The sequence below is a fragment of the Amphiprion ocellaris genome, chromosome 9, assembly GCF_022539595.1.
Source record: "Amphiprion ocellaris isolate individual 3 ecotype Okinawa chromosome 9, ASM2253959v1, whole genome shotgun sequence".
Taxonomy (NCBI): domain Eukaryota; kingdom Metazoa; phylum Chordata; class Actinopteri; family Pomacentridae; genus Amphiprion; species Amphiprion ocellaris.
The window spans coordinates 25,795,923-25,820,831 of record NC_072774.1 but is presented as its reverse complement, the minus strand read 5'-3'; the positions used below and the strand labels follow the sequence as shown (position 1 = coordinate 25,820,831).

The 24,909-nt window shown below is 40.5% G+C and overlaps 1 protein-coding gene across 9 annotated transcripts in view; it reads right to left on the bottom strand.

The window, feature by feature from the left end:
* Positions 1-24,909, bottom strand: part of triob (trio Rho guanine nucleotide exchange factor b) — a 106,149-nt gene that overhangs the window by 31,533 nt on the left and 49,707 nt on the right. For all 9 annotated transcript variants that reach the window (XR_008602729.1, XM_035951549.2, XM_055013550.1 and 6 more), the window contains 19 exons: positions 24,205-24,396; positions 22,496-22,627; positions 21,881-22,111; positions 20,235-20,357; positions 19,716-19,907; positions 16,902-17,071; positions 16,368-16,542; positions 11,188-11,383; positions 9,764-9,930; positions 6,262-6,381; positions 5,110-5,208; positions 4,914-5,006; positions 4,484-4,633; positions 4,265-4,379; positions 4,037-4,152; positions 2,594-2,716; positions 2,029-2,223; positions 1,459-1,574; positions 142-208 (listed from right to left, as the gene is read on the bottom strand). Coding sequence is in view for 8 of the 9 variants with exons in the window: in XM_035951549.2 (XP_035807442.2) it covers positions 142-208; positions 1,459-1,574; positions 2,029-2,223; positions 2,594-2,716; positions 4,037-4,152; positions 4,265-4,379; positions 4,484-4,633; positions 4,914-5,006; positions 5,110-5,208; positions 6,262-6,381; positions 9,764-9,930; positions 11,188-11,383; positions 16,368-16,542; positions 16,902-17,071; positions 19,716-19,907; positions 20,235-20,357; positions 21,881-22,111; positions 22,496-22,627; positions 24,205-24,396 (2,772 nt within the window). In the remaining variant the exon portion in view is untranslated. The remainder of the gene's footprint in view (positions 1-141; positions 209-1,458; positions 1,575-2,028; positions 2,224-2,593; positions 2,717-4,036; positions 4,153-4,264; positions 4,380-4,483; positions 4,634-4,913; positions 5,007-5,109; positions 5,209-6,261; positions 6,382-9,763; positions 9,931-11,187; positions 11,384-16,367; positions 16,543-16,901; positions 17,072-19,715; positions 19,908-20,234; positions 20,358-21,880; positions 22,112-22,495; positions 22,628-24,204; positions 24,397-24,909) is intronic.

The following is a 24,909-nucleotide window of genomic DNA, read 5'->3' as shown; positions in this document are numbered from 1 at the left end:
AATTTTTGCATTTTTTGAAAATAAAACTGGCCTTTCAAACCTGTTAACAGGTTTAGAGGTCCACGGGTTCAGGATGAAGGATAATGCAAATGATTTTTCACTTAAATGAGTTTCTCTGTGTGTGAATTCCACAATACTTACATCCATACACTCTCGTAGGTCTCTGACATACGCTTTCTCTGTTTGGATCAGCTCAGCCATTATAAATCTGAAAGGACATTAGCAGAGGAGACATTGAGGGACATTGTAAGGTTTTGTGTTTAAAGTAAAACTATCCTAGAAGGCAACAAAAAAAAAACTCCTCAGATGAAGCTGAAGTCTAGTATCTACAAAATAAAATGAAACATGAAGAAGTTAAAAGATTTCACTCACTTGTCTGTTTCTATTGTTTGTGGCTAACATGGTAAATGTTACACACAAATACAGAATGGTGTGATTACCAGGCTTTTGAAGAACATACCTCTTCAGTCACTGAATAAATCACTCAAAATGCATCTCTTTGCATAAAAGATAAATATTTAGATAGTTTTTTCTTCTACAAAAATATCCCCTTCTTGCCTTAAAATGCCTTAGATGTCACCAGCTTACTATTACTCTACTCAAACACTGTAAAACTACACTACACAACGGCAAGTTGCAGTATTTGAGTACATTAGCCATAGATGTTCAAAGAAGAATAATGAAGTGGAAAGCCCAACCCTCAAAGTAACAAGGTAAAAAACTTGATATTCATCAGAAGGGGTCTTTAAAATTAGTTGTTGCTGGTTGAATGTGCCTATAATTAACCAATTCTTATTGTTTCTAAACTCTAACTTTATGAAGTCACCAAGGACCATGTTAAACTAGTCAATCCAAAAAACAGAAAAATGTCTGCATTAATATTTACAGACAGCATCTATTCTATATAGCATGCCTCCAAGATACATCGGTAAGATAGATATAGCCATGCTGCTGCAGGTGGATGCATTACAACTGCCTTACGGCTAACTTATTGGTGGTGAACATATGTACTGCCATTTACCGGCTGTTCATTCGCTCTCTGCTGTATGAATTTCCCCCATAAGCCAGTAAAGCATTTAAAACCACTTCTGTGCAGCATCATGAACATTGAGCATTTTGTGATAAGAGCTCATAAGGCAAATTAGCACTCGGATTTGTCACGCACCATAAACTCCATCACCATTTGTTTACACACTTGATTGGATTTGAAGATTCCAGCGTTCACTGTCATGCCCTTGTGTTCTCTGGGTAATTTGACATTAAACTCCACATTATCACCAACCCGAACAATACGAAGTGAAGGCCTGGCTGAAGCTTTAAAATGCTAATCTGACTGAGAAATAATATGTTTTTCATACGCTTGCCAGGAATGACTGAATGACTCATCCCAGGCCACGAAGGAAATGTCTGGGACCCTGAAAGTCAGGTGTGATCAGGGGAAATATCTGATGTTCTCACTCTTTCCTTCGCGCTGATTTCCTCTTCTCCTCGTTGAGTTCATGAGCAGCATCCCTCAACTTGACCTCTGATCCCGGAGCACTGGCTGGGATGATGTCCAGTTGCAGCTCTTTGCTCTGAAAACACAGGAGACCGTGGCTATTGTTTGGTGTATAACAGGCACAGTGGTCATTCAGTAGTCGACACACCAGTGTGTTATGTATTTGCTTTCTCTTAGCAGCAGTTTGTGAAATTGGAAGATGGAGTCCACACGAACATACAGTGACAGAAAATTGGATTTTTGAGCTATCTGACCATCTAGGGTCTACATTTGAAACAATTAATAAAATAAATCCAGAGTTAGGTCATATCATTACATTGATCTCATAAAGCATTATATGATTTTGGAAAAGCCAGACGCTAAAATCTATAGTTATATCCTTATTTCAACAACCTGTGCTAGGTATATGTATGTTGTTTTGCAGTCTAATCACAGAATAAACCAAAGGACTCCTCAAATTACACAAATGCAGTTAATCTGTCAAAACATGTGGAAACCCAGATCTGATATTATTAATGGCGAGAACTCACAGCCTTGTTTGAGTCAGAAGAAATGCCGAGCGCCGTTTCCAGGCAGGTTCGGTATTTGTCCATGCGGAGAGAAAAGTCCCTGTAGCGCTTGTCCACCGAGGACACCCATTTCTTTATCTCCAGGGCATGGGCGTGGCCCTTGTCACAAAACCCATCCGCCAGCTGGATCAACAGCTTTACCCGCTCTTTGGTTTGCTGTCAATAGAGAGACATTTAGGGGAGGGACAGAGGGAGAGATGGCAGCAGAGGAAAGGTAGATGACAGAGAGAGAGAGAGAGTTAGGAATCAGTGCTGCTTGATGGACACAATAGCTTGTTCTCTAACACAATAACAGTGACACAGCAAAGAGGAAACAGGACAATATGCTGCCCTGGGAATGGGCCTCACAGCAGAGTGTAGGACAGCGCAAACAAACACATCCAGCAGAGGAACACACAGAAAAACATTTCATACACACACACATATATATTATATATATATATATATATATATATATATATATATATATATATATATATATATATATATATATATATATATAGTGAACAGACATAAGCACACATACCTTCGCTGTGATCTGGAAGTCTTCGTGCTCCTTCAGCAGCTCTTGCGTGTGGTGAATGCTGGACCCAGTGGAGGTGTGTGTGGACAGGTAAAACTCCCCAGTGTCGTGGATCCACTCCAGGGCCTGAGGAAACAACCAATCACAAGTGAGCACATAGACACTGCAGGGATTTTAGTCACACAATGTGACACAGACTCTATGAACCATTTAGCGAGCAGACCTGAAACTGTTGGATCCACAATAAAATAAGGCCAAGGTTGCAACTAATGTCACAATCATCCACTTAATTTACATCTAGCATCTTGTTTGAATTTCACCTGATTAGGGTTTGTTGTGTTTACATCTAAGGATAACTTTATTATTCAGGATTAGGACAAATGACACATCGTCTGTTTAATATGCAATTGATTATGAGAAAAATAACTTATTCATACATTTTTGAAAAGCCTTCCTTAGTTTGTATTGTTTCTATGGTTTGTGTACTTTAAAACTGGGCCTGACAACAGTGGCAGAACTGGTCCAGTCAAACTGTGACACCAAAAAGCATTTTGGCCCCAGGGATAAAACCTGGTTAGCCCTAGAATAGCCATGTCCTAGAAACAGGTATGATGTCATCTGATTTTATTGGCCAAGCAAATAACTCTGTGTATGTGCTGTTCTGTAAAAACACCACAAGAGGGAGCCAAGTGCCTGGTATTAAAACAGCCTTAGGTACTTTGGTGCACAAAAAGAGAGTTAAGAGTTTAAGTGCCACAGATTCTCCCTCGCTTTGGCTTTTTGAATATAAAGATTTTCCATCATTCAAAGTCCTGCTGGAATAAAGCACTTCAAATGTCAGTGCAGTCTGTGGAGCATGAAGACATCATGGCTGCTGTAAAACAGAACTATCCAAACTCCTCTTGCAGATCTGTGAATCTTAAAACAATAACTAATCAGATGGAGAAATATTGGATGTTTTTGTGGCTTCACCTGCCATCCCAGCACAGATCACTTATTCTTCAGAAAAACTTGAAAGGTTTTGCAAGCAAAAACCCCAGAGGTTGTGACATGTTTAGCAGTGCCTGAGGAGGAAAATGAGTGGTTGGACACGTATTTTAGGAAATGCTTTGTAGTGAGCGCAGTCTTTAAATGTACTGGGCCACATAATGACAGCCATCTTTAACACTGTCATTTCTGCAAATGTCTGCCTGCTTACATCACTTCCAAAGTATCTCAAATGTATCATTATGAAGAAACACTGACTGCATGTTTCTTTCAAAAAGAAGAGACAAAACAAGACAGATGTTGCAGCTGATTGTTAGCTGAGCAAAGTCAACATGTTGATGCAGAAAAAGTCCATCATTTATCTACTGTCTGTAGCGAATCGAATGCCACGACGTACCGACCTGCTGAGCCTTATCATCACACTGTGCACATATATACGTACACGACACAAGCACACACCTGTTTGGCACTGCGTTCAAACACTACGTATTGCTGGCACTGGTCCAGTCTTCGTTTCCTCATGGTCCAGAAGTGCAGCACTCTGTTCTCTCTCTGTAGCAACTCATTCAAGATATCTGGCAAAACAACACAAGCACTTTGTTTGTTCAGAATTACTGGACGTCACCTTGTGAATATCTCTGTCCTGATAAGACAGAAATTGTGGGCATTATTGGGTTGTTTACTTACTCTTAACCTGAGTCTCTGGAGCTTTGACGTGGGACAACATGCCGGGCATGTTGACACTGTTTCTGTGCAGGTACTTCAAGAAAACATCAGCGTTACGCCTGGCTAATGTACAGGCCTGTAAGGGTGCAGAAACACAACAGATGTCTCAGAATCATTTTCTTGAAATATAATACTGAAATACAGCGGTTTGACATTCTGAAATAGCTTTATCTTTCTCACCTTGAGGAACGCCTCTTTCTGCTCCAGATGCTTGCTGATCATAGGAGTGACGTGGTCCGACTCGCTGTTGGGGCCCAGTTTATCAGCTCCACCACACCAGTCTTCTTCTCTCTTATACTCCTGCTCCAGGCTTTCTAACACACTGCACACCTGAGACACAGATCACATAGTACAGTTCATAAAACTGCTCTGTGATGAAGCAGTAATCATCTTCTGGTCCAGAATTTTATGCAACCTGAGTCTGCAAATCCCTCAGAGCAACTGTCTAATCAGAATCTGATCCTGTAGCCAAATTGACACTGAAAAAGAAAAGTGTAATTTCTATAATCCATTTTTAGGTATTTTTACTGAAACTCACTTGGATTCATGATCATACTGAACACACTTTAGCACCTGTTTGAGTTCCACACATAGATGCATATAAACAAACCTGTTCAGAGGTCTTGTAGAAGGCCACAGAAGCATTAACCAGCTTCAGTCTGTCCTCCATCTTCAGCATCAGCTGCTGCCAGTGATCTGCCACCTTCAAGCCAGACAAAACAAATCAGTTTTCCACTTATACCACTACTGCACTGCCTGCACTGATTTTCTAAATTTTCCCTCAGAGACGAGTAAGTGAACAATACCTTTTCCGCACAGTCTCGGATCATATCCATGTCATAGTGGTTAGCCTGGAGCAGAGCCTCGGCCTTCTGCTGTACCTGCAGCGCACTCTGATGGGTTTTCTGCATGGAGGATAAGGGTGAGATGAAAAAATAATGAATTTCAACAACTATATGAAACTCTACATCACTTTGAAAACACAGCCTCAGCTTCATGTCGCCCCCGCAGGACAGTTTGGTAGAGATGTGAGGACTGGGGAGCCACAGAGTAAAAGCTAAATAAATAAAAGCAGTGTCTGATTACAGCTGGGTCATAAAGATTGTCCTAAAGTGAGCATTCTGGAGAGGAAATGAGATAGGGGTAAAGAGAAGACAGTATCTGGGGGTTTGTGTCAGAGCAGTTAGCCTGAGAGGAAGACTTCTGCTCCTTGTTGGACTCTGTTGGAGCACTGGAGGGAAGGAAAAAAGAAGATAAGAGAAAAATGAAGGATTTCCTCCCACCTTTGATAATGTTAGCGTGGCATATTATTTTTAATGTCTGCAGCCCCTGCTGGGTACAGTCAAGGAGGACATCCAATATCACTTTCTCTTTTCTCGCCCTCTAGGAACCATTGTAGGTGTCAGTGACTATGGTTATGGCATCTGTGTTCAAATTCCAGTCTCAAGTAAGCAATAATCATAAACACAGCCTTCTCCTGAGTGTGAATCGTTGTGCGTATGTGAGCGCAGCAGAAGTAGGTCAGGTGCAGGCCTGCATTAAAATGAGCCAGGCCCGATAGAGTTCAAAGAAATGCACCCTGCATAATCAGTGATAAAGAGAAGCAGGAAATATAGAAGAAAGGTAAGCAGTGAGAGAAGAGAGAGGAGGAGATATTAGTTATTCATAATTCCATTTCATGTGTGACTTGCGACGAAAAGGAGAGGAGGAGCAGACAGATGTGTACCTGAGAAGAGTTTTAGAAAGGCAAAAGGTTGATGGATGAAGGGCAACAAAGCAATGGAGAAGGAGAAGTGGGGAAAAAGGGAAATGGAAGAATGGATATTAATAACGGGGATTAGGATATGTGTGAGGAAAGACACATGCAAAGGAAAGTAAACGTGACCATGAACATACTGCTCTGGATTCCATTGGTATAGAAGAGCAAAATGGAAAGCAAAAATAAAAATCGGCTTTACCTCTATTGCATGTTGAAACTGTTCATGCTCCTTTTGCAGCTGTTCGGCTTCTTGTAATGAACTGGCTGTGATCAGACCAGCGTTCAGCATGGATTCGCCATTACGGATCCAACCCAGCACCTGCAGCACATTAAGAAAAGTTTATCAGTTTTATTATTCAAATATTCATTAATTTTACTGCCATTAAGGAAACCCACTGAAAGACATAAAATCAAAAATGGACAAGTAATTTGCAAAAAGGTGTGAGCTGTTTCCCACAGCTTTCCTCTTCACCTCTTTCAGCTGCTTTTCATCCGTTTTCTTTACTGCTTCTCCAACCATGATGCCAACGCTTTCATATGAATCCTCACTGCTCCTATTCCAATCCCTGATCTCTCGTCGAACTCTCACTTTCCCAACCTCCCGACTCTACTCTCAACTATGCACCTCATCTTCTCATCCACTGTACCACACTCCCCGACTCACACAAACACACGCTTGCTGCCAGCTACACACAAAATCACATTTGCTCATACTTTTGTTGGCTTACTTCTAGCCAAAGGGTAGTCTGACAGACACCTCCTTCCCTCTCTCCATGACTCAGCAAGCACACCTGCTGTGTGGGTGAAGGGCAGGACTGCAACTGATGCTTTGGTTATAAAACTGATGATGCAACGCATCACTGACTCCTCTTTTTGTGAGCGTCAACTTCAACAGGGCCGATGTTTCCATTGCAATGTCTTGCGGCGAGACAGGTATGCATGTTTTATTGCAAATGTATTTCTGACGAGCTTCATGCACACGTGACACAACTCTAATAAAAAACTTGTGTGAACAAACAGCAGCAACACAAGCAATAATGTGTAAATTATGCGATTCCTTCTTCCAGAATGACATACCTCTATGGCTCATATTTCAAAATTATATCATACCACTCCAACTGACACCAATTTACTGTAATTACGATGCTTTTATCTTTGTCAGAACTTTTGCTATATTCTAAATTCTTTTCGTAAGCTGGGCCATAATTACATCTGGAAAGTGGTTCTAATAAACAACCATCTCTGGGTTTGGGATGGGAAAAAACAAACAGAAAACCCACTAACAATAGCTGATTCAGTGCAGTGGTAATGTCTGGCCAGGAGTTGAAAGGCAGTGATATTTATACATAAATCAGAAGCATAAATACACAGTCTATAATTACCAGATTATGGTTGTGTCCAACTTTTGTTTTAAAAGGGTGCAGTTACATTCACAAAATTCAGAGCAGAGAGTGCAAAATGTAGAGTATAAAGTGAGCTGAAGGTCAAACTATACTATTTAAAAACCATCTCTTGGGGCAATTCAGATATTTTAAAATTTTTCAGCTACTAGGGAAAGGATCAGTTTATGTTAATGTCCACAACTGCATACAAAGCATCCTCTGGATAGTTGAGTAAAAATAACACCATAGCATCATTCTGAAATGCTTTGCCATGGTGCTCTTCAGGTCAAATTTTGGATATTTTTGTTTCAGTTTTATTTCTGCTGCTACATTTGTACAATTTTCTACAATTTTTGTACCATTTTTGATTAATTCTATCCCAAGCTGAAGCAGGAAGCCTGTAGTTATTTGGCTGCGCCGCTGCTATAAGAGCCCTTGTGGTGAAAATTGCTGCTATGTTTGTTTTTGTTTGGCTCTGAAATATCAGCAGGCATCATTGTTCCACACAGTTATCTTGCTGTAATTGTATTCAACTAGTGAATGAATGCTGGGAAGGAACCATTAGTTGACATGCTCTTCACTGATACAACAATAAGCAACGCAAAGAAATTCTATGTCTTTCTCTCCATATCAAGTAGGATTTTCTGCAGTCTGTTTGTTTGTTTGTTGCTCAGATTTTCCTTTTACACTCCAGACCACAAGTATTTGGACAGTTTCCCATTTTTGCACCTTAGGTTCTGTACTTTTACATGAATACACAAAGATCTGTGTGGGAGATTTAGACTTTTCATACACGGTTTCAAAAGTTGTAAAGGTAATTGGACAGATTCACATCGAGTCAAACAGAATCATATTTAATACTTTGTGGAAAATCCTTTGCAATCAATGACTGCCTGAAGACGTCAACATCAGCAGACTGTATCATCTCTTGTCACGTTTTTTCAGGCTTTCACTGCAACACCTTGAGCTCAGCCTTTAGTCTGGTCTTCAGACAAAGTGGAATGCAGCTAAGTCAGACTGAGACCAGGTGATTGACTCAGCCAGTCAAGGATATTCCATATCTGCACTCTGAAACTCTCCCTGCTTGCTTTGGCTGGAGGTTTAGGGTTGTTGTCCTGCTGGATGATGAAACGTCACCTGTTCCTTTTTGATGCATTTGACTGAATATTTGCAGAACGCTCCCCCGCCCCCCACATTTATCTTGCTGTTTCCGTCAGCACTGAAATAAATGCCAGTATGTGGGTCCCATTGGCAGCCATGATGAAGCACTGTGCTTTGGGTTATGAGCACTTCCTTTTCTCGCCACACTTTCCTCTTTCCATCATTTTGACAGAGGTTCATTTTTGTTTCATCAGCCCACAAAACTTTGTTCTACAACTCCACCAGTTTCTTTTTCTATGTTTTTTTCCAAACTACAATCTAGCTTGAGGCTTACAAGAAGCTAGCATCTTGTGGTGAATCCTCTGAAGTTCTTGTAATGCAGGTTCCTTTAAGAATATACCCAAGTGCTGAATTTGGGAAACCAACTTTATCCTTTTTGTTTTTCAGAGTCGAATTATTATCTTGTGCACTTGCATGATCACCTCTTTACCCCTAATAATGATGGACAACTCCTCCAAAGTCCAAAAGGTCTAGATCTCCCACACAGTTCTTTCAGTAGTGATAAAACTCCATTTTAATGCAGTACCAATCATCTTATTTTAAACCAAATGTTCTTATGCATGGAGCCTGAAGGAAAAAAAAACAAACATAACAGTACTTATACTTAATACTTATGGTCTGGACTGTATGTCTCTCTTCATAATTTGGCTGAACATTTGAGAGAATACAGTAAGACGACTACAGAGAAATAAAGGAAAAGGAGGGAGAGATTGTTGACACAGGATGAGTCATCCAGCCATGGTCATGTACAGACAGAACATACTGCAGCCTTTTGCACACATGAACCCATTCTGCTATAACATCACGGTATGCTGCAGCAACAAATTTCCAGAATGGCTTTTTTGACTCATCAATCTCACCTCCATCTTGGGGGAAAACATTGCAGGTAGCACTAGATGTGTTTAGTTCTGAAATGTATGAGGTCTATTTTCACTTAACACCACAAAAAAACTCATACTTCTGAGACAAGTCTCTGAATGTCAGCAGTCGTGCTTAGATTTTGTGAGTATAATGCAGGTATTTCTCTTTCTTTTCCTTTGTACCATGTTTTAAAAGTGCTTTCAAAATCCCACCCACACCTTCCAATCACTGCTTCAATGCTGTATCATTGTCTTTTTGTTTCATTCTTTTGTGTCTTTTCCTTTCTCAGGTACGTACCTGTTTGACTTCAGCCTGTAGATGCCTTAACTGGACGCATTGCTCCAAGTGTCTCCGGTGCTGCTCTGCTGCCAGATCCAGCTCCTGCTGCTTCTCGTGGAGAAACTCCAGCAGGTCCTGAACCCGTGTGGCCATGTCCACATCTCTGTCGCACAACAGCTCCACACCTGCAGAAAAACAGCGAAACATTAAGATGTTTCAGCATGTTACCATTAACAATCGTCGTATTATTATATCTGTTTATGTTCTTTTATTGAAAGTCTGACTGATATATCAGCTTATTGATATCGATGGCAGATAAGTCGGTGTCAGCATATATGTTGGACATGTGCCGACGTCAACGTAATGCAGAAAAAGATGCTTGGGGTAATTTATGTGTCACTACACAGTTTGTCCAGCAGACTGTACTTTGACTCTGCAATAGTCACAGCACTGTCTGCAGCACATGTAGCAGAGTACGTATCACAGCTAAGCAGATGGTGGTTTGGAGTCATGCAGTGTCTTTGGCTGAAAAATCAGTTTCAGAATTTTTCACACTCTAAACATCGGTGTTGGCATTGGGCCGCAAAAGTCCAGTATTTGTTGGGTTTTGCTTTCTTCTTCCAAAAATATTCCTTTGATAAACAAACATCACCTCTGATAAATCCTCTGGCTTAGTCTCCTCCTAAATCCACACCCTCACACAGGTATAAAATCATGGATGCACCTTTTGTTAGATTTACCTGCAGAAAAGCAGCAACCACAGCTACAGATTCTATATTGTAAAAATGATTCATGTGTGTCATGACCAGGTTTGATTTTTGTTAAAGCCAACTGATCTTGCAAAAGCTGACTATATTTGCACAATTTCTGCAATGAACTTTAATCATAACCTTGACTCATATTTAGTCCACAGCAGCTCTGTTTGCCAGTTGAGATGCTAGTTGCATAGCCGGCCCTGTTACATAATTATTGTCCCGAGGCAGAGTTAGTTCTGGCACACATGATATTATTAAGGTTACCGTTGATCTTCTCACATCTGGCCAGCAATCTTGTTCCTCTGCATTTCTTATTTTAACTACACTTGAGTTCCTTTATTCTCAGACTTTACCCACAATTTCTTTCTCACGCATTTAATCCAATCAGCACACAGGCCTCTGATAATGAAGTTAAAATGAATGTAGCTTTAAAACTTAATGTGTGATTTTTACAAATGGAAACAGTTTCCCATTAATTAGTCTGCGCCTGAACAGACATAGATTTTTTTAAGATTACTTTATGAGGGGGGATTTTTGCCTTTATTGCAGTGTTGATAGAACAGGAAGGTTCAGCTGGCCAGAGGTCAAAACATTTTAGCTCATATGGTAGGAATCCTAACCTCTCGGGCCCCGGGTCGCCCCCCCTTTAGTAAATACTTCTAACTGAATTTCTTATCTCTCACTCACCGGATGCCTGGACCTCTGTGACATACTGCAGCAGCTCTTGTCCCTGATGGATGACGTCGAAGGTGAGGTTGTTCATAGTGAGCGCTTTGTCTGCATGATGCTGGAGCCTCTGCTCAGCCAGCGTTAGATCCTCGGTATCAAAGTCACTCATCTGCTGGGACAGTTCCTCGTTCCATGACTCCAGGTCTGAGATGATCTGAGAGGGGGAAAGAGGTCGAGGCAGAGAGAAGATGAGCCGGGAAAAGGTTTCAAGTCATATGTGAAAAGGGAGAACAAATTACCATGAACATAATTACAGAAACAAATTGAAATAACTGTGAATATAAATGGCTGCATTTCTTTTGCACCTCAGATAAAAGTACAATTAGCCTCTAATTCATCCATTTTCACACAGTCACACCGATTGCACTGAGCTACTGTTCAATGTGCCGGGTTGACCATCGGGAGCAATTTGCTCCTGAGCCACAGCTGCTGTTTGAAATTACTCTGCATGAATATTTTAGTTCATTTGACAGTAAAAGGGAAGGACAGTCTCTGACTGAATTTTTAACCCAGGACATCAAGACAAAGGATGATGCCTGACAAAGAATACTTTTACCAGCATAAACACTCAAAGCACAGCGGTTTCATTGTCCATATAATACTGTGATTAAGAGCATTTTTGAATACTCTCAGCTCAGACAGTTTAACGGCTGCAACCCAACACCTTACCGACCGGTACAATAACGGAACATATTACAGTGGTAATGCATGGCTGGCAGAGCAGATGTACTGAGATGTCAGCACTTGTCTCTTGCAGCCCACACAGACTGAATCATGATACCAGGGGCACCTTGATCCTGGCACCATTCAGCTCTGTCTGTCAGCTCTTCGTTTATTTGTTTTTTACAATGAGGTCTCGTCTACACTTTGTTTCAGAACATATCCACCTCTTGCTCTGGGATATATGGAGGAGCTGAAATGTCAAAAAGTGGCCTTTATTTATCGTAACTGAGGAGAGAAGAATGCCCTTAGGCAGCCTGTTATTAGACACAGATTTGTAAGGACAATTTCCCCATTTTGTGTAAGTATATTTTGATTAAATCATCCTGAACTTAATATTTGGGACCAGTTATGGTGTGAAATTACAACCTCAGACCCCTCATATTTATAACTTTCAGAGTGACATTTACAGTACTGTAGCCATAACATGATCCATGAAGACAGAATGATCACATTTCAACTCTCGGTGACTTCAGTGACAGGATTGAAGCCTCTCCAAAGGTTTGACTCTGGTTCAGCTGTTCGTATCCTTACAAACGCATCTAAAGAATGCGTCAATTAGTTACTAGAGTTACCATCCAGTGACAAACCGACGTCGATGCAAGTTGTAAAAATATGTCATGCAGTAGCTCCTTACAGCGGTAAAATTCAATCTGAGCATAAATGAAAATGAAAATGAGATGCTCTGCCAGCTGTCCTCTTCACTTCATAAACCGCTCTCCTGTGTCTCACAAGATCTCCAACAACGAGGAAAATGAAGCCGAGAGACCAAACAGTCCAGAGAGATTCAGTGTGAGACAGAAACTGCGATGCACAATGTCAAAAAGACATCGAATGGAAGACAGGAACATCTGTGGTTGCATTAGTGCAATCATATGTAACTGCACTAGAACAGAAAAACAATGTAAGTACAAGGATTCCTAAAGAGAAACTAAATATCAAGAATGTGATTTTGTCAGCCGATGCCATGTTTAATTGCTCTATCTCTCATGTACTGCCACTGGCTACAGCTGATCCCGTCCAGCTATGCTATAAAACAAGAGGGCAAGAGACAAATATTTCATTCATAAAACACCTACACTGTGTAGTCATAAAATTTTCAAAAGTTATCAAACATTAGCAATAACAATTTATTGCAGCCTCAGCATATAATAGTGTACAATGGCATTATTTTTTGATATGCAACATTAAGGGACCATCAGGAATAGAGGTGCAGCAATTAAATGACTAGTTTTCAGCTATTAAATATAATTGCAGGCTAGTTTGATAACTGATTAATTGGTTTGAGTCATTTTTTCAACAAAAAAAGAAAAAAAAAATCAAATTTTCTGATTCCAGCTGCTTAATATTGACTATGTTTTTGGTGTCTTTACTCCTGCATAGGATTAAACTGAATAGCTTTAGGGAAGCACTGATCAACATTGTTTTTACTATTTTCTGTTATTTTATAGACCAAACATCCAACACACTAAGTAAGAAAATAAACAGCAGAAGTATCAATGCTGAAAATAGCCTCTAGTTGCAGCTCTACCAGGAAACATCTTGTCAAGAAACCAGAAATCACTGAGCTTCAGTAAGTTTCACTATAAAGAGCACAAACAAGGCTTGAGTGACAACGGTGGACCTCAGACTTTCCTCAAAGATACAGGAATGAAGCTATGAAAGGAAAAACTCCAGGAACAAGAGATTATTTGTCTTCTGGGTATTTCAATAACTCAACATGTCTTTTGTCAAGCGATGTACTGTATCGGTTGATGTGGTTTCATGATGTAATTTGATAAAAACTTAACTGCTGGTAACTAATGTTGAAATGGTGAAAATGCTTTCCCAAAACACACAAACCAGTAAAATGGAGATCGCATATTAACTGCAAAATATTTCAGTAAGTTTATGCCAGTATTCAGATCCTCTTTCACCTTCTGAATGATGGCACCAGATCTGCACCACAGAGAAAGCAACTAGTATTAAAAATCTGTTGAAGTTGTTAAACCTGATACTCAAAACCAAACAGATGACACAATACATGAAAGTCCTCACATACTTTGCCACTGGATACGATCTTAAAGAAAATAAGATAAACCTCTTTAGAAACAAAGAACTTAATTCTATCCCCACATCGCAACATGAACATGCGTTATGACACTGTGCTGCAGGAATTCGGATTTACAGAAATTCCCCTGCTGTAAAATCGCCTGGATGGCTCACAAAGTAATCTTACCAAACCATTTCACAGCAGAAAAATATACAATACTCCCTTCTAACCAACATAAGCATTTTACAAATCTTGTTACAAGCTTAAACAAACTTACCAAACACTCATTTGCACTCTGCTCTCCTCTCCTCTTACAGTTGAGTAAAATGCCTTCTGTGTGCAAAAAGACCATTTCCTTCATCAACCAGGACTAAAAATCAACTAATGGAGGACATGAAGCTCCCCTTTGCAGGATTTTTTTTCCTGTTGGTGTGCAGTGATGCAGAGCTGATCGTCAGAGAAGAAAACACTGAGATGAGTCTCACCTCACCCCTGCCCTCACCTCACACTCAGCAAAGCCAGGAAGGAGTGTCATAGTGGGGGGGCTCAGGGAGTGGAGGGAAAAAATGCCTCCTCCGCCCATCTTCATACTCAAGCATTGTGTCATATTAATCCTACGTCTATGTGTGTGTAGGTGTGGGTGTACTTCGGTGTTTGACAGGGGTAATTAGCAGATTCACCACCATTCCCTGACCCGACACGCAGAGCTGATGTGAGATTTATCTGCTGCTCTGAACTCAACAATACAGACACAACAGCATGAAGCCACCCACAGAGCTTCTATTAGCACATAGTGGGGATTAATTCATTCATAGGTGTGGAGTAAAGCAATATATACTTCCACAGCATGTGCAAGAACTTTAAAGAATTTAGTTGCTTCCCAACTATATTTGTGTCCAGCTGACATGACAAAAAATGTAACGCCAATGTTCTGGGTTTTCTTAGAAACACAGTAATAACTATTTAATCAATGGAAGTTGGCTGATAATTACACAGACAAGAAAAGTCAAGAGATCAACAGAGTTATTATGAGTCATCCTCTGGGCTTTAACAGTCATGGATTATTAATAATCAGGCAGACTAATATTTGAAAACAATATGGCCTATATTTGAGGGGAAATGAAAAATCATGGTGTCAAAATTGAGAATAACCCAAAATCCATCACAAAACTTTAGTCAAATTCTTTTGTCAATTTATGTTTTATATGAATTTAATCAAAAGTAAGCTTTTCAGCATTTATCCTACTCCATGATAAGTAGGACATTGCTCAAGAAGATTCTTAACTCCAGACAGAGGGAGGTGGCTGCAACAGAGCTAAAGGAACGCATTTTTAAATTAATTTATGTTATTGGGAATCAGCTTTCAAAATAAAAAAGGTGAATATCAGATTTGCTAATTGGGCAGGTTGATAATCAGTTGACCTCTATTTGCAAATGATCCACCAAAGGCCTTGATTTGTCGCCAGAAATTAATAATGTGAACTTCACTGCATTCCATCTAATAGCTGCTGAGATATTTCAGTTTGGACAAAAGGAGCAACCCAACTAAGCGACAAACCCTCCTGCTATCCATAGAGCCACTCTAGTGATGGGATTATCCACAGACATCTTCATGCATCATGTCTGCCACTGTAACTGTCCGCAATCCTTCTTTTTACTTACACTACATTCATGTAAGCCCTGCATCTCTGCATATAATTCAACCGTCAACATGGTATGGCTCAACAAATCCGATATGATGGCCATGATAAACTTCCGAAGAAACATGAAAAAAAAATATATGAATAAAGCAGTCATCATATCTGAGCTCCAGCCGAGAAAAAGCATTCAGTGTCACAGCTGGATCCTGAGGAATTAGCAGATAGAATAGAGCAAACCGCTGGTAAGGGACGTGGAAACAAAACTGGAACGAGATGCATCAAGTGGAACTAAATACTTTTTTAATGTTGCACATGCAAGAGTATCGTTGTGAATTCAGCTGAGCTTTAAACCAGTTGGAATCCTTGCTGCAGTGCCGAATCTCCCTTTTACAGTGTCACGGTCCATCAGCTCAGAGTCACAGTCATTTAAGCTTATACCAGCAAGCCCCCTACCACATGTAATTGATCTTTTTATATTTAAAGAGCTGTCAATAAGAGAAAACAAAGCTAAAATTGGTTAGTATGATATATTCTGTCATTTCATTTTCTCCCTTTCATCCAACAACTTCCTCCTGTCTGGAAGTTTTAAAGATTCTGGCCACTTCTGATTTTTAGTGCTCATTGGTCCCGTTGATTTTCCCATCAGATATCATATATTCTTGTCTCATTTCCCTCTTCTATCTCTGTCTTTCTCTAAAGCAAAGAGAAGTCATCACACAACGAGCCTCCATTTGTCGCCTACTCACATCAATTGCGTCTCTCTCAAAGATCCGGAGCTGGAGGAAGAGCTCCAGCTTGATCTTCCTCTCCTGGAACAGCTCCTCCATCTGGCCCTGGGCCTCGTCCAGCTGCTGCAGCACGCTCTCGATGTGGGCCATGGAGCTGTTGTGGGGAGTCTTGTTGCTCGAGATGGCTGAGTCTCTGTGAACAGAGGTGACATCCACAGTGCTTTTAGAGAATCTCTGACAAATTCTGCTTCTGTTATTTGCTCACTTTACTTAGTATATCTAAAAATCCCTTTTATACTTCTCCTTAGATGGATTATATCTTTATCTTTCACCTCACTATCACATGATTATCCAATAATTACAGTGAAAAGGTCAAATCACCATGCTCTTGGGCTTTCCATTCCTTAATTATGGTATGTTGTTATGTTCTGTGATACAGGAATTCATTATTGTTCCCTCTATAATCACATATTCAAGGATGTACATGCATGTAGCTGCCCTAGTGAATAATAAATATTACCGTATGGAAAAGCATGTAATATTAATGGTCACCTGAGCTGCTGAATGAGATCCTCTCCCTCCTTGATAACATTGACAGTTGCCTGCAGGGTGGTTTGCTGCTGCTGGCCGAATCGCTTGATGAGGTCCTGCACGGCTTCCACCGACTCGGCGTAAACATCATCCAACAGCTCCTTCTGAAGCTCCTCCAACCACGTCCACAGCTAAAGGTGTAAGGGTGAGAAAGTAAGCCAGTTGAAGTGTGAAAGAGAAGACAAAAAAGAAAGCAGCCACTAAACCATTGTGTTGGTAATCAGCAGACACATGTTGGAAGCGGGTGGGGTGGATTCATAAAACGCTGTGAGCTAAATACAGATGTAAGAGTCAATAGACAAGCTGCCAAACGGATAGACCCAAGACAGGAGACAGAAATTGACTCCAACCAGTTCCGCTCAAAGCTGGTGTTTTGTGAATGGTCATCTTTGTAACAGATTAGCCATCTGGGTGAATTGGCTCGGCGTACCGAGGCCCTGGCACACGGTCCAGGCTGCAGGAGAGAGGCCCTGGCACCCATTGTTCGTCTAACACCCACACTGCCGACACAAAGGAGATCTACTTTTGGTGGACATCATTTACTTTGTGACATAGGGTGTGGTACATATCACCAGGAATCTGTATAGACACTGAAACGAGAAAATATTTAAGTGAAATCAACTCTGTGACTTGTTTTTCACAACACAAATGCTTTTCCTTGAGGTTTCTGGGAGGAAATTTCAGATTATGCGAGACGAGGAATTCTTCTTAGACTGGCTTTAATCGTCCAGCTCCGTGAAAATCTGTGCAGATGAATCCTTTCTCGTACAATGTAGTTCATGTTCCGTTTACACAGTAAATGGTTCCCTTTTAACATGCTGGACTGCATCCAAAGGCTTCTGCTAAATTAGAAGAAATGATGGGCAGGAGAGCTGGAAACCTTCCCTTGTACAAACATACATACACAGAAGAAAACATACAAAGTGGCACACATGAAGGTTCACACACACACACACACACACATGCATGAACACACATGGTGAGCTGCAGCCGCTGTGAGCTGACAGATGGGATGAAGGAGATTAGTCCATATGGACATTAAAGACTGGCTTCATTAATAACACTGTGACTCTGACTGCCTCTGTGAGTCGATGTAAACAGGATGTAGTGTTAACACGTGCAGAGCACAGCGGTTTGTCTGCCTGGAGAGGTTAAGTTTGACAGCCGAAGATGTGCAATGCATGACTTTCATAATAACATAACACCTTGAAATGAATTCAAGGAGTGGAGCAGTGATTAACACAGCATCCTCACAACACAGAAAGCTTCCCCCCAGAGGAATAAGGTAAAGTATAATAAGGAAAAATAAAAGCTATGCTTGTCATTATCAAAGTCAAAGAGAGGGCAGGTGAAGTCAGACTGCCTTCAGTTTATGTAAACATTAGTGCCCTACAGAGGCTAAGGAAAGCTCTGAAGGTTGCATAGAGGGAATGTAATGGCTTTGGCAGGAACATATTTAGGAGAATTTTGAGGAATGATGCACATTTACACACACGGATGTCTCTTGAACCCTGAAAGCAATCACTTAGTAGTTAAACTCTTGATAATTTTTGCAGCAGATGTTTAATTTCATGTTACATTTTAATGAATGGTATGAGTGATATATAATAAATAATGTGGACATGACAGCAACTCAGTTGAAATTGTCTGTAGCTGTTAACTGAATATTGCTGCATTGACAGAGAGCAGGTTAAGCATTTCTAAATAAAGGATCACACAGAACTGGTGGAGGTAAGTGATCTCTCATTCCAAGTTAAATATATTGTTAGTTCACAGTGATACAGCAGCTGTGTGAAAATGTAGCTGCGCTCGTCTACAGATTTACAAAGCAAACATAATCTAAAGGCAGTCACAAGAGAGGAATTTCCTGTCTTTTCATCTTGCTGCTGGGGTATGGTATGACAGACAACAGCAAAAATAAATAATAATCCCATTGTCAGTGGTGGAGAAAGACATGGCACAAGTTTTTACTTTCCAGTTTTTGATTTCCTAAATACGAGGGGTGATCAGAAAGTTCAGAGTGTGTTATGGTCACATGCATGCAACACCTACAAGCAGAAACTATAATGAGTCAGGACGCTGTGTGACACCCTGTTATCAACAGCAGGACCTGAGTTACACGTTATTGTGACCACTGCCGGTAGATGCATATTTGTGATTTCTCCATGGAGCTCAATGGAAAAAAAACATCACATTCTGTTTTCACATCAACCTTCAAGTCGAGGATTGTCACTGGTGAAAAAAATGGGCCTGCAGCTACCACTGAGAGAAGAAACGATATTTTTCACACCGGAAGAAGCCACAGTATATGCATCATGGGCATGTTCCTCAAGGCAGACATCTACTGCAACATCCTGAGGTGTCTGAGGGAGAACTTTCAACGCAAATGACCTGAACTGTGGTTGAAAGTTCATCACTTTAAAACAGTTAAGGAAATTCAGAGGATTCAGATGGTGCTGGTGATATGTTTATTACAGTGGAGTTAAAACAAACACATGAGGGGGTGTGATATTGCACAAGGAGACTTCTCCCACATAGATGGTGGCAAAATTTAAATCAGGTACAGTTTATTCATTTGAGAGGCACGGTCTCTGAATTTTTTAATCACCATAAAGATATTAAGCTGGAACGTGTTTAATCAATTGATAACTCTCTACCTTTTTCATTCTGTTTTCATACTTAGTTGTTTCAGATTTCAGCATTAGGTAAAACAGTGCAATCAGTGTGGCAGTCAGGGCTAATTGGAGTTCGAGCGAGAGGACAGAGAAAGCTCACCTCTTTGACATGCGTGTGGAAGGCGACAGACATGTCCAGCAGGACTTTACGCTGCTCGACACGTCGCACAAAGTCCTGGATGCGATCTTCTAGCTGGTGGGCAGCCTGGTAAATTTCCTCTGGGTCACACTCTCCGGTCTGGGCCAGCTGCTCTGCTGCCTCGAGCAACTTGTCAGCATTGGTGTAGGTGTTCTGAAACATGAACATTAAGCACATTTACGATGGGAGTACAGCATCTCCTGCACTGAGCTTTAGTCTCAGAGAGCTGTACTGAAACCTTGTGGCTTTTTGACTGCTTTAGGGCAACCCAGCAGCGTCAAATCTACATATTCCATTGAACAAATGTGCACTGGAATGACTTAGTTGACATTTTATTTGATGCACAAAGAAATGCAACTTTTAGACTTGTATGCTTTTGCAAAAAAATGTGGGCTTGATGCCTCAGAGGGAAAAAAAAAAACAACAGAGATTTGTGGCTTTACTTTGGTACTTTTCAACTGCATTACTATAAAATCTAACCTGTGCAACTTCTTCAAAGTCCTCGTGTCTCTTTTGTAGAGCTCTGGCTCTGTGCAAAGACTTTCCAACACCAGTGTGTTTACTGAGGAACGCCTCCCCGTGGTTTTCTATCCAGTCCAAGACCTTGAAACACACACAGTTATGTTTAGTACATTACGTATTTTCAAAAACGCACACAGCTACTATGCCTGTGTAGATTCTTAGTCATGCAGTTCATGGTAATTGTAGGAGCTTCAGTAAAAAGAAACTAGAATTCTCTTTTAGGTTCTCGAAGCTGCATCACTTCTCATCCAAGGGGCTTCTTCAGTTCTAACTGACTGATGGGGAGTTCCAGATTTACAAAGTACCCCTGGAAGTCCTCATGTTCTACAAGAATGTCAAAGGGAAGTCTAGTTGCATTTACTGAAGCTCCTAGTATTTGCACACAGGTAACAAGAAGTTGAGAATGCAGTACGTGTTTTCAAGCAGTAGGGGGGGCAACAGTATTCACATCCCATTAGCTACAGCAGTCTGTAGATGTCATCTCTCTCTTCCTCTTCTCTGTCTTTCCAACTCTCACCCCAACCCCACCCCCTTCTTCTTTACTCTATTCCTCTATCTGCAGTTTGTCATGTTTAAACTACACAAGCATGGACAATTGGGTTTCACTTGAAAGGAAAACTAAAAGCAGTGCAAAATGTCAACATTTCCACTGTGGGTGTGATTAGCTATAAATCTTTGTACTTAATTGCCTTATTATCTATTAAACAGATGGCCGTTCTCCATCTGTTTCTATGTGGGGTAATGAAAGAGATTTTCAAGGTCTCTGAGAGGATATTTTGATGGGACAAACACATATGAACACATGCACAATGCCCTTGACACTTTGTGTGACAGTAAATTGCATCACCATGGAAACCACTACCAAGAGAAAAGGGTGATGAAAGAGCGAATGGAAGTGAGGAAAGACAGAAGCACAGACATACAGCAAGACAGAGAGTAGGGAGAGTAGGGAGAGGGGAGAGGGGAGTTTATACCCAAAGGGTAGAAATGCAGAGACGACACTATACATCAACTCAGTAGTTTTGATGCAAACGTTCTGCCATCGGGACCGAGAGGGAGACTCTCACAGGAAAAACCCAGGAGGAAGTGGAAAAAAGGCTTTGAAAAAGCTGGAGATGGTTATCGTATATCCTTAATATCACATCCTCTGGTACCTAGCAATAAATTCTTCCTTCTGCAAAACAACAAAGAGTTCTTGGATCTTTATACACATTAAAATATAGTACGACAGCAACTTGCTGTTTGTATAACAGAAGATTTTTCTATTTTTAATGTTTTAACCATGGATACAGTATGCATTCGTGCTGTAGTAATATTTTTTCTTTCTTTTTTAATAGCAAGACCAGCCTTACTCCTGTATGAAATTATCATTTAAAGATTCTGTAGCATCAAAATTAGATTCGTAAAACTCCCACATGTTTGAAGGTTGGGTCTGAGGGGGCAGCTAAATGAGATGTAAGGCCAAGGTGGGGCAGTACTTGCTCGACTCGCCACTGTATTCTCCTGTAGGTATATGTGTAATTGCACATGTGTGCAACTTGAAGGTGCAGCTCTCACCAAAGCAGAGTTTTTTCTTTACTGTGTTTGTATGCATGCATCTTCACCTGCTGCACATCCTGCTGAAAGACGCACAGCTGCAGACGCTGGTGCAGGCGCACTTTGCGATGCTGCCAGATGTTTTCCAGCTGTCTCTGGTGATGCAGCACCTCGTGGATGATGTCCAGGACGTGGTGCACAGCCTTGGAGTAGTTCGCTGACGCCATCAGTGAATCAGCGCTGCCTGGGGTCAAAGGTCGCTGCAGTTTGTCCAACAGAGACTTGCCATCCTGGCTCACCTGTAAAGGTCAATATATAGTTTTCATTTTTTTCATGTCACATACATTTGACAGCATGAACATTGATTTAGATACATTTTTTGGGAGGCGGCGAATATGGTGATTTTGAGCTTTTCCACATACATCAACGCCCATAACTGTTGTTTGTTTGATCTTAAAGTGTATAACCAATTAAAAACCAAAATACAAATGTATAATCAGTGGGGGAATATTACATTGCTATTGAAGGGATGTGTGCATATTTTGATTACAGGATTTAGATAACTATCAGTCCTACTGTTGTTGGCCTCAGTATTCATATATGCAGCTCTATATTTTTTATGCTCACTTGTTACAGCATCCATGTATGTGTGCGAGTGCATTTGTGTGACTTTGTACACTGACCTCAGAGTAAGCCGTGGTGATGTGCTCATACAGTCCCTGGTGATGGTGGATTGTATCTTCCAGATCCTGGAGTTCAGAGGGCAGCTCTCCTTCTCCACAAGCTTTACACCATGGCTCCACTTTGCTCATGTACTGGGGAGAAAATACACAACACACACATTGCATTAGCACTAATATGAAGACTCAAACACTGTATCATATATATCAACGATGTGGTGCACACAATAAAGTGAAATGTCAGCAAGCACTGAAACCATACAAGTTTACAATGATTTTAATGCCTTATCCAAGTGTTTGATTTACCCGATCCAACTCTTCAGTTGTTTACTGCGAAACCTGGGCTGTCTTTATTCAAACTTTTATTTTATTGTATTGTAAAGTACAAGTGATTTGCAGCATACTACTAGCCGTGTGTAACTATAATGGGACTTGTATAGAATAAAAAAAAACTCAAACAAAAAAAGCAGCATTTCTTATCAAGCCTGTGTTTTTCTTCCACAGTGGTGTGAACTGTATAGCTTAAAGCAATCTTATAATCCTAAAAGTCTCAAGGGATCAGTTTGGTTCTATGAAATCAAGATAATGACAATAATCATGGCAAAGCTTGGACTGTGTAGAAACAACTGACTGCGATTTAGCAATATGCTTGTATTTTTCCACACGCAACTTGCATACTGACACTAGCACAATCCATGTTATGCATGCACAGTTTACACATAGTTTTAATCCCCTTTTAAAACCATAAGCCAATGAAAACAAAGGAAAACAATGACTCTGAACAAGAGTCTGTCAGCGAAACGAGATCTACACAAAAGTTTGGCATCTGCATTGTTATGGTTGGAAAAGATAACGCTTATGGACAGATTCAAGCAAGATTCTTAAAGAGAGAATAGACACAGGAATTCAGAGATTTACGTAGAAAACTCTGATAAATTACAGCAACTAATGATTGTTACAAGTAATTATTCTGTACATAGAAAGGGCAAAGGTAAATCTCTATTTCTGGAGCCCTGTGAACCAAGAATTGCAACTATTTTGCCATGAACATACATCATTTCTGTAACTCTCATCTGTCCAGGTATACTGAAAACAAAAGAATATCATCTTACAAGGAAGTCTTGAACATGAAAGGAGGCACAGAAAAGGAGCCACTCAGCAAACAATACATGTCAACAACTAACTAATGCACTGATACTGCAGCCGTAAGCAAAACAAGGGAAACAGTATTGATCATTTAAATGGTCTTTCAGGTCTACTAAAGCAGTGCTATTTTTTTTCCTTTTGTCTCTCTTTAAATATGCGTGTCTTTAAAATTACATAAAATGTTATTACAGTGTGGATACTAAATTATTCAAACGAGCAGAAACGAGAGAGAAACTTGTCAGCGCCTAACATTCAGTAATACATCTTACGTGCTCCATTCCTCTTATTGTTTAAACAATATGCACTGTATGCAAGTAAGAAGTTCATAAATACACGCAGATACTTCATGTTCCAGTGGAGCTGCCAACAGCATGTTTAGTTCAGTCAAAAATGTTTGCATGTGTGCAGGATGACTGTTTATTTGTGGATATGCTGTCGTGTTTTTGCTCATATAATCAAACAATGAATATGCATTTATTACGCACGCGTGTGTATGTAGGTACCGTCTCAACCCCATCAAAACTGGACTTGTTTTTGTGTGTTCGTGCAGCATTGTGTGTCAATACCTGATCTGCTTTCTGATGGAAGCTGGCAGACATCTCCAGCAGGGTGCTGCGTTCGTCCAGTGCTGCAGCAAAGGCCTTCCACTCTTGCTCCAGCTGGCCTGAGATCTGCTGGATCTGCTGGGAGGCGTAGTGGCCGGATTCCAGGAGTCGGTTTCCCACTGACATGATGCGATTGATGTTCACATACACGTTCTGTGTCGTTAGAGAGACAGAAAAGCAAAAGCACAGATTTAAAAATCATACCAAAAATAAACAGTTTTAATTCTACTTTTAAAAAAGACTCATATAAATGGTGTTTTTCCATTCGATGTGGATGTTTGGACGTCCTAGCTAGGTAAATGAACAGGCTGCAGGGCAAAGCGTTTATGCATAATGATGCATGAAACTACAACAATGTCTTTAAATTGGCTGCGTTTCTGTAAAGTAATTAAAGTGTTTGTGAAATATAGCTGCCACAATCGCATTTAAGTAGACAGAAACTAAGGTTAAAGAGAATACAAGTAAATGCATGTACTTTTGCCATAAGTTACCTAAACACACACGCACACGTTGTGGGCCATTCACTTGGGAGACTTACCCCCTTGTGAATAATAAAAAAAAAGCCCATTTGCCTGCTAATCTTTCAGTCTTTTTTTAATATATGGGCTCCAAGCTGTTTTGTGTAGATAGGCACGGATCAGCAAATGCTAATTAACAAGTGTGTTA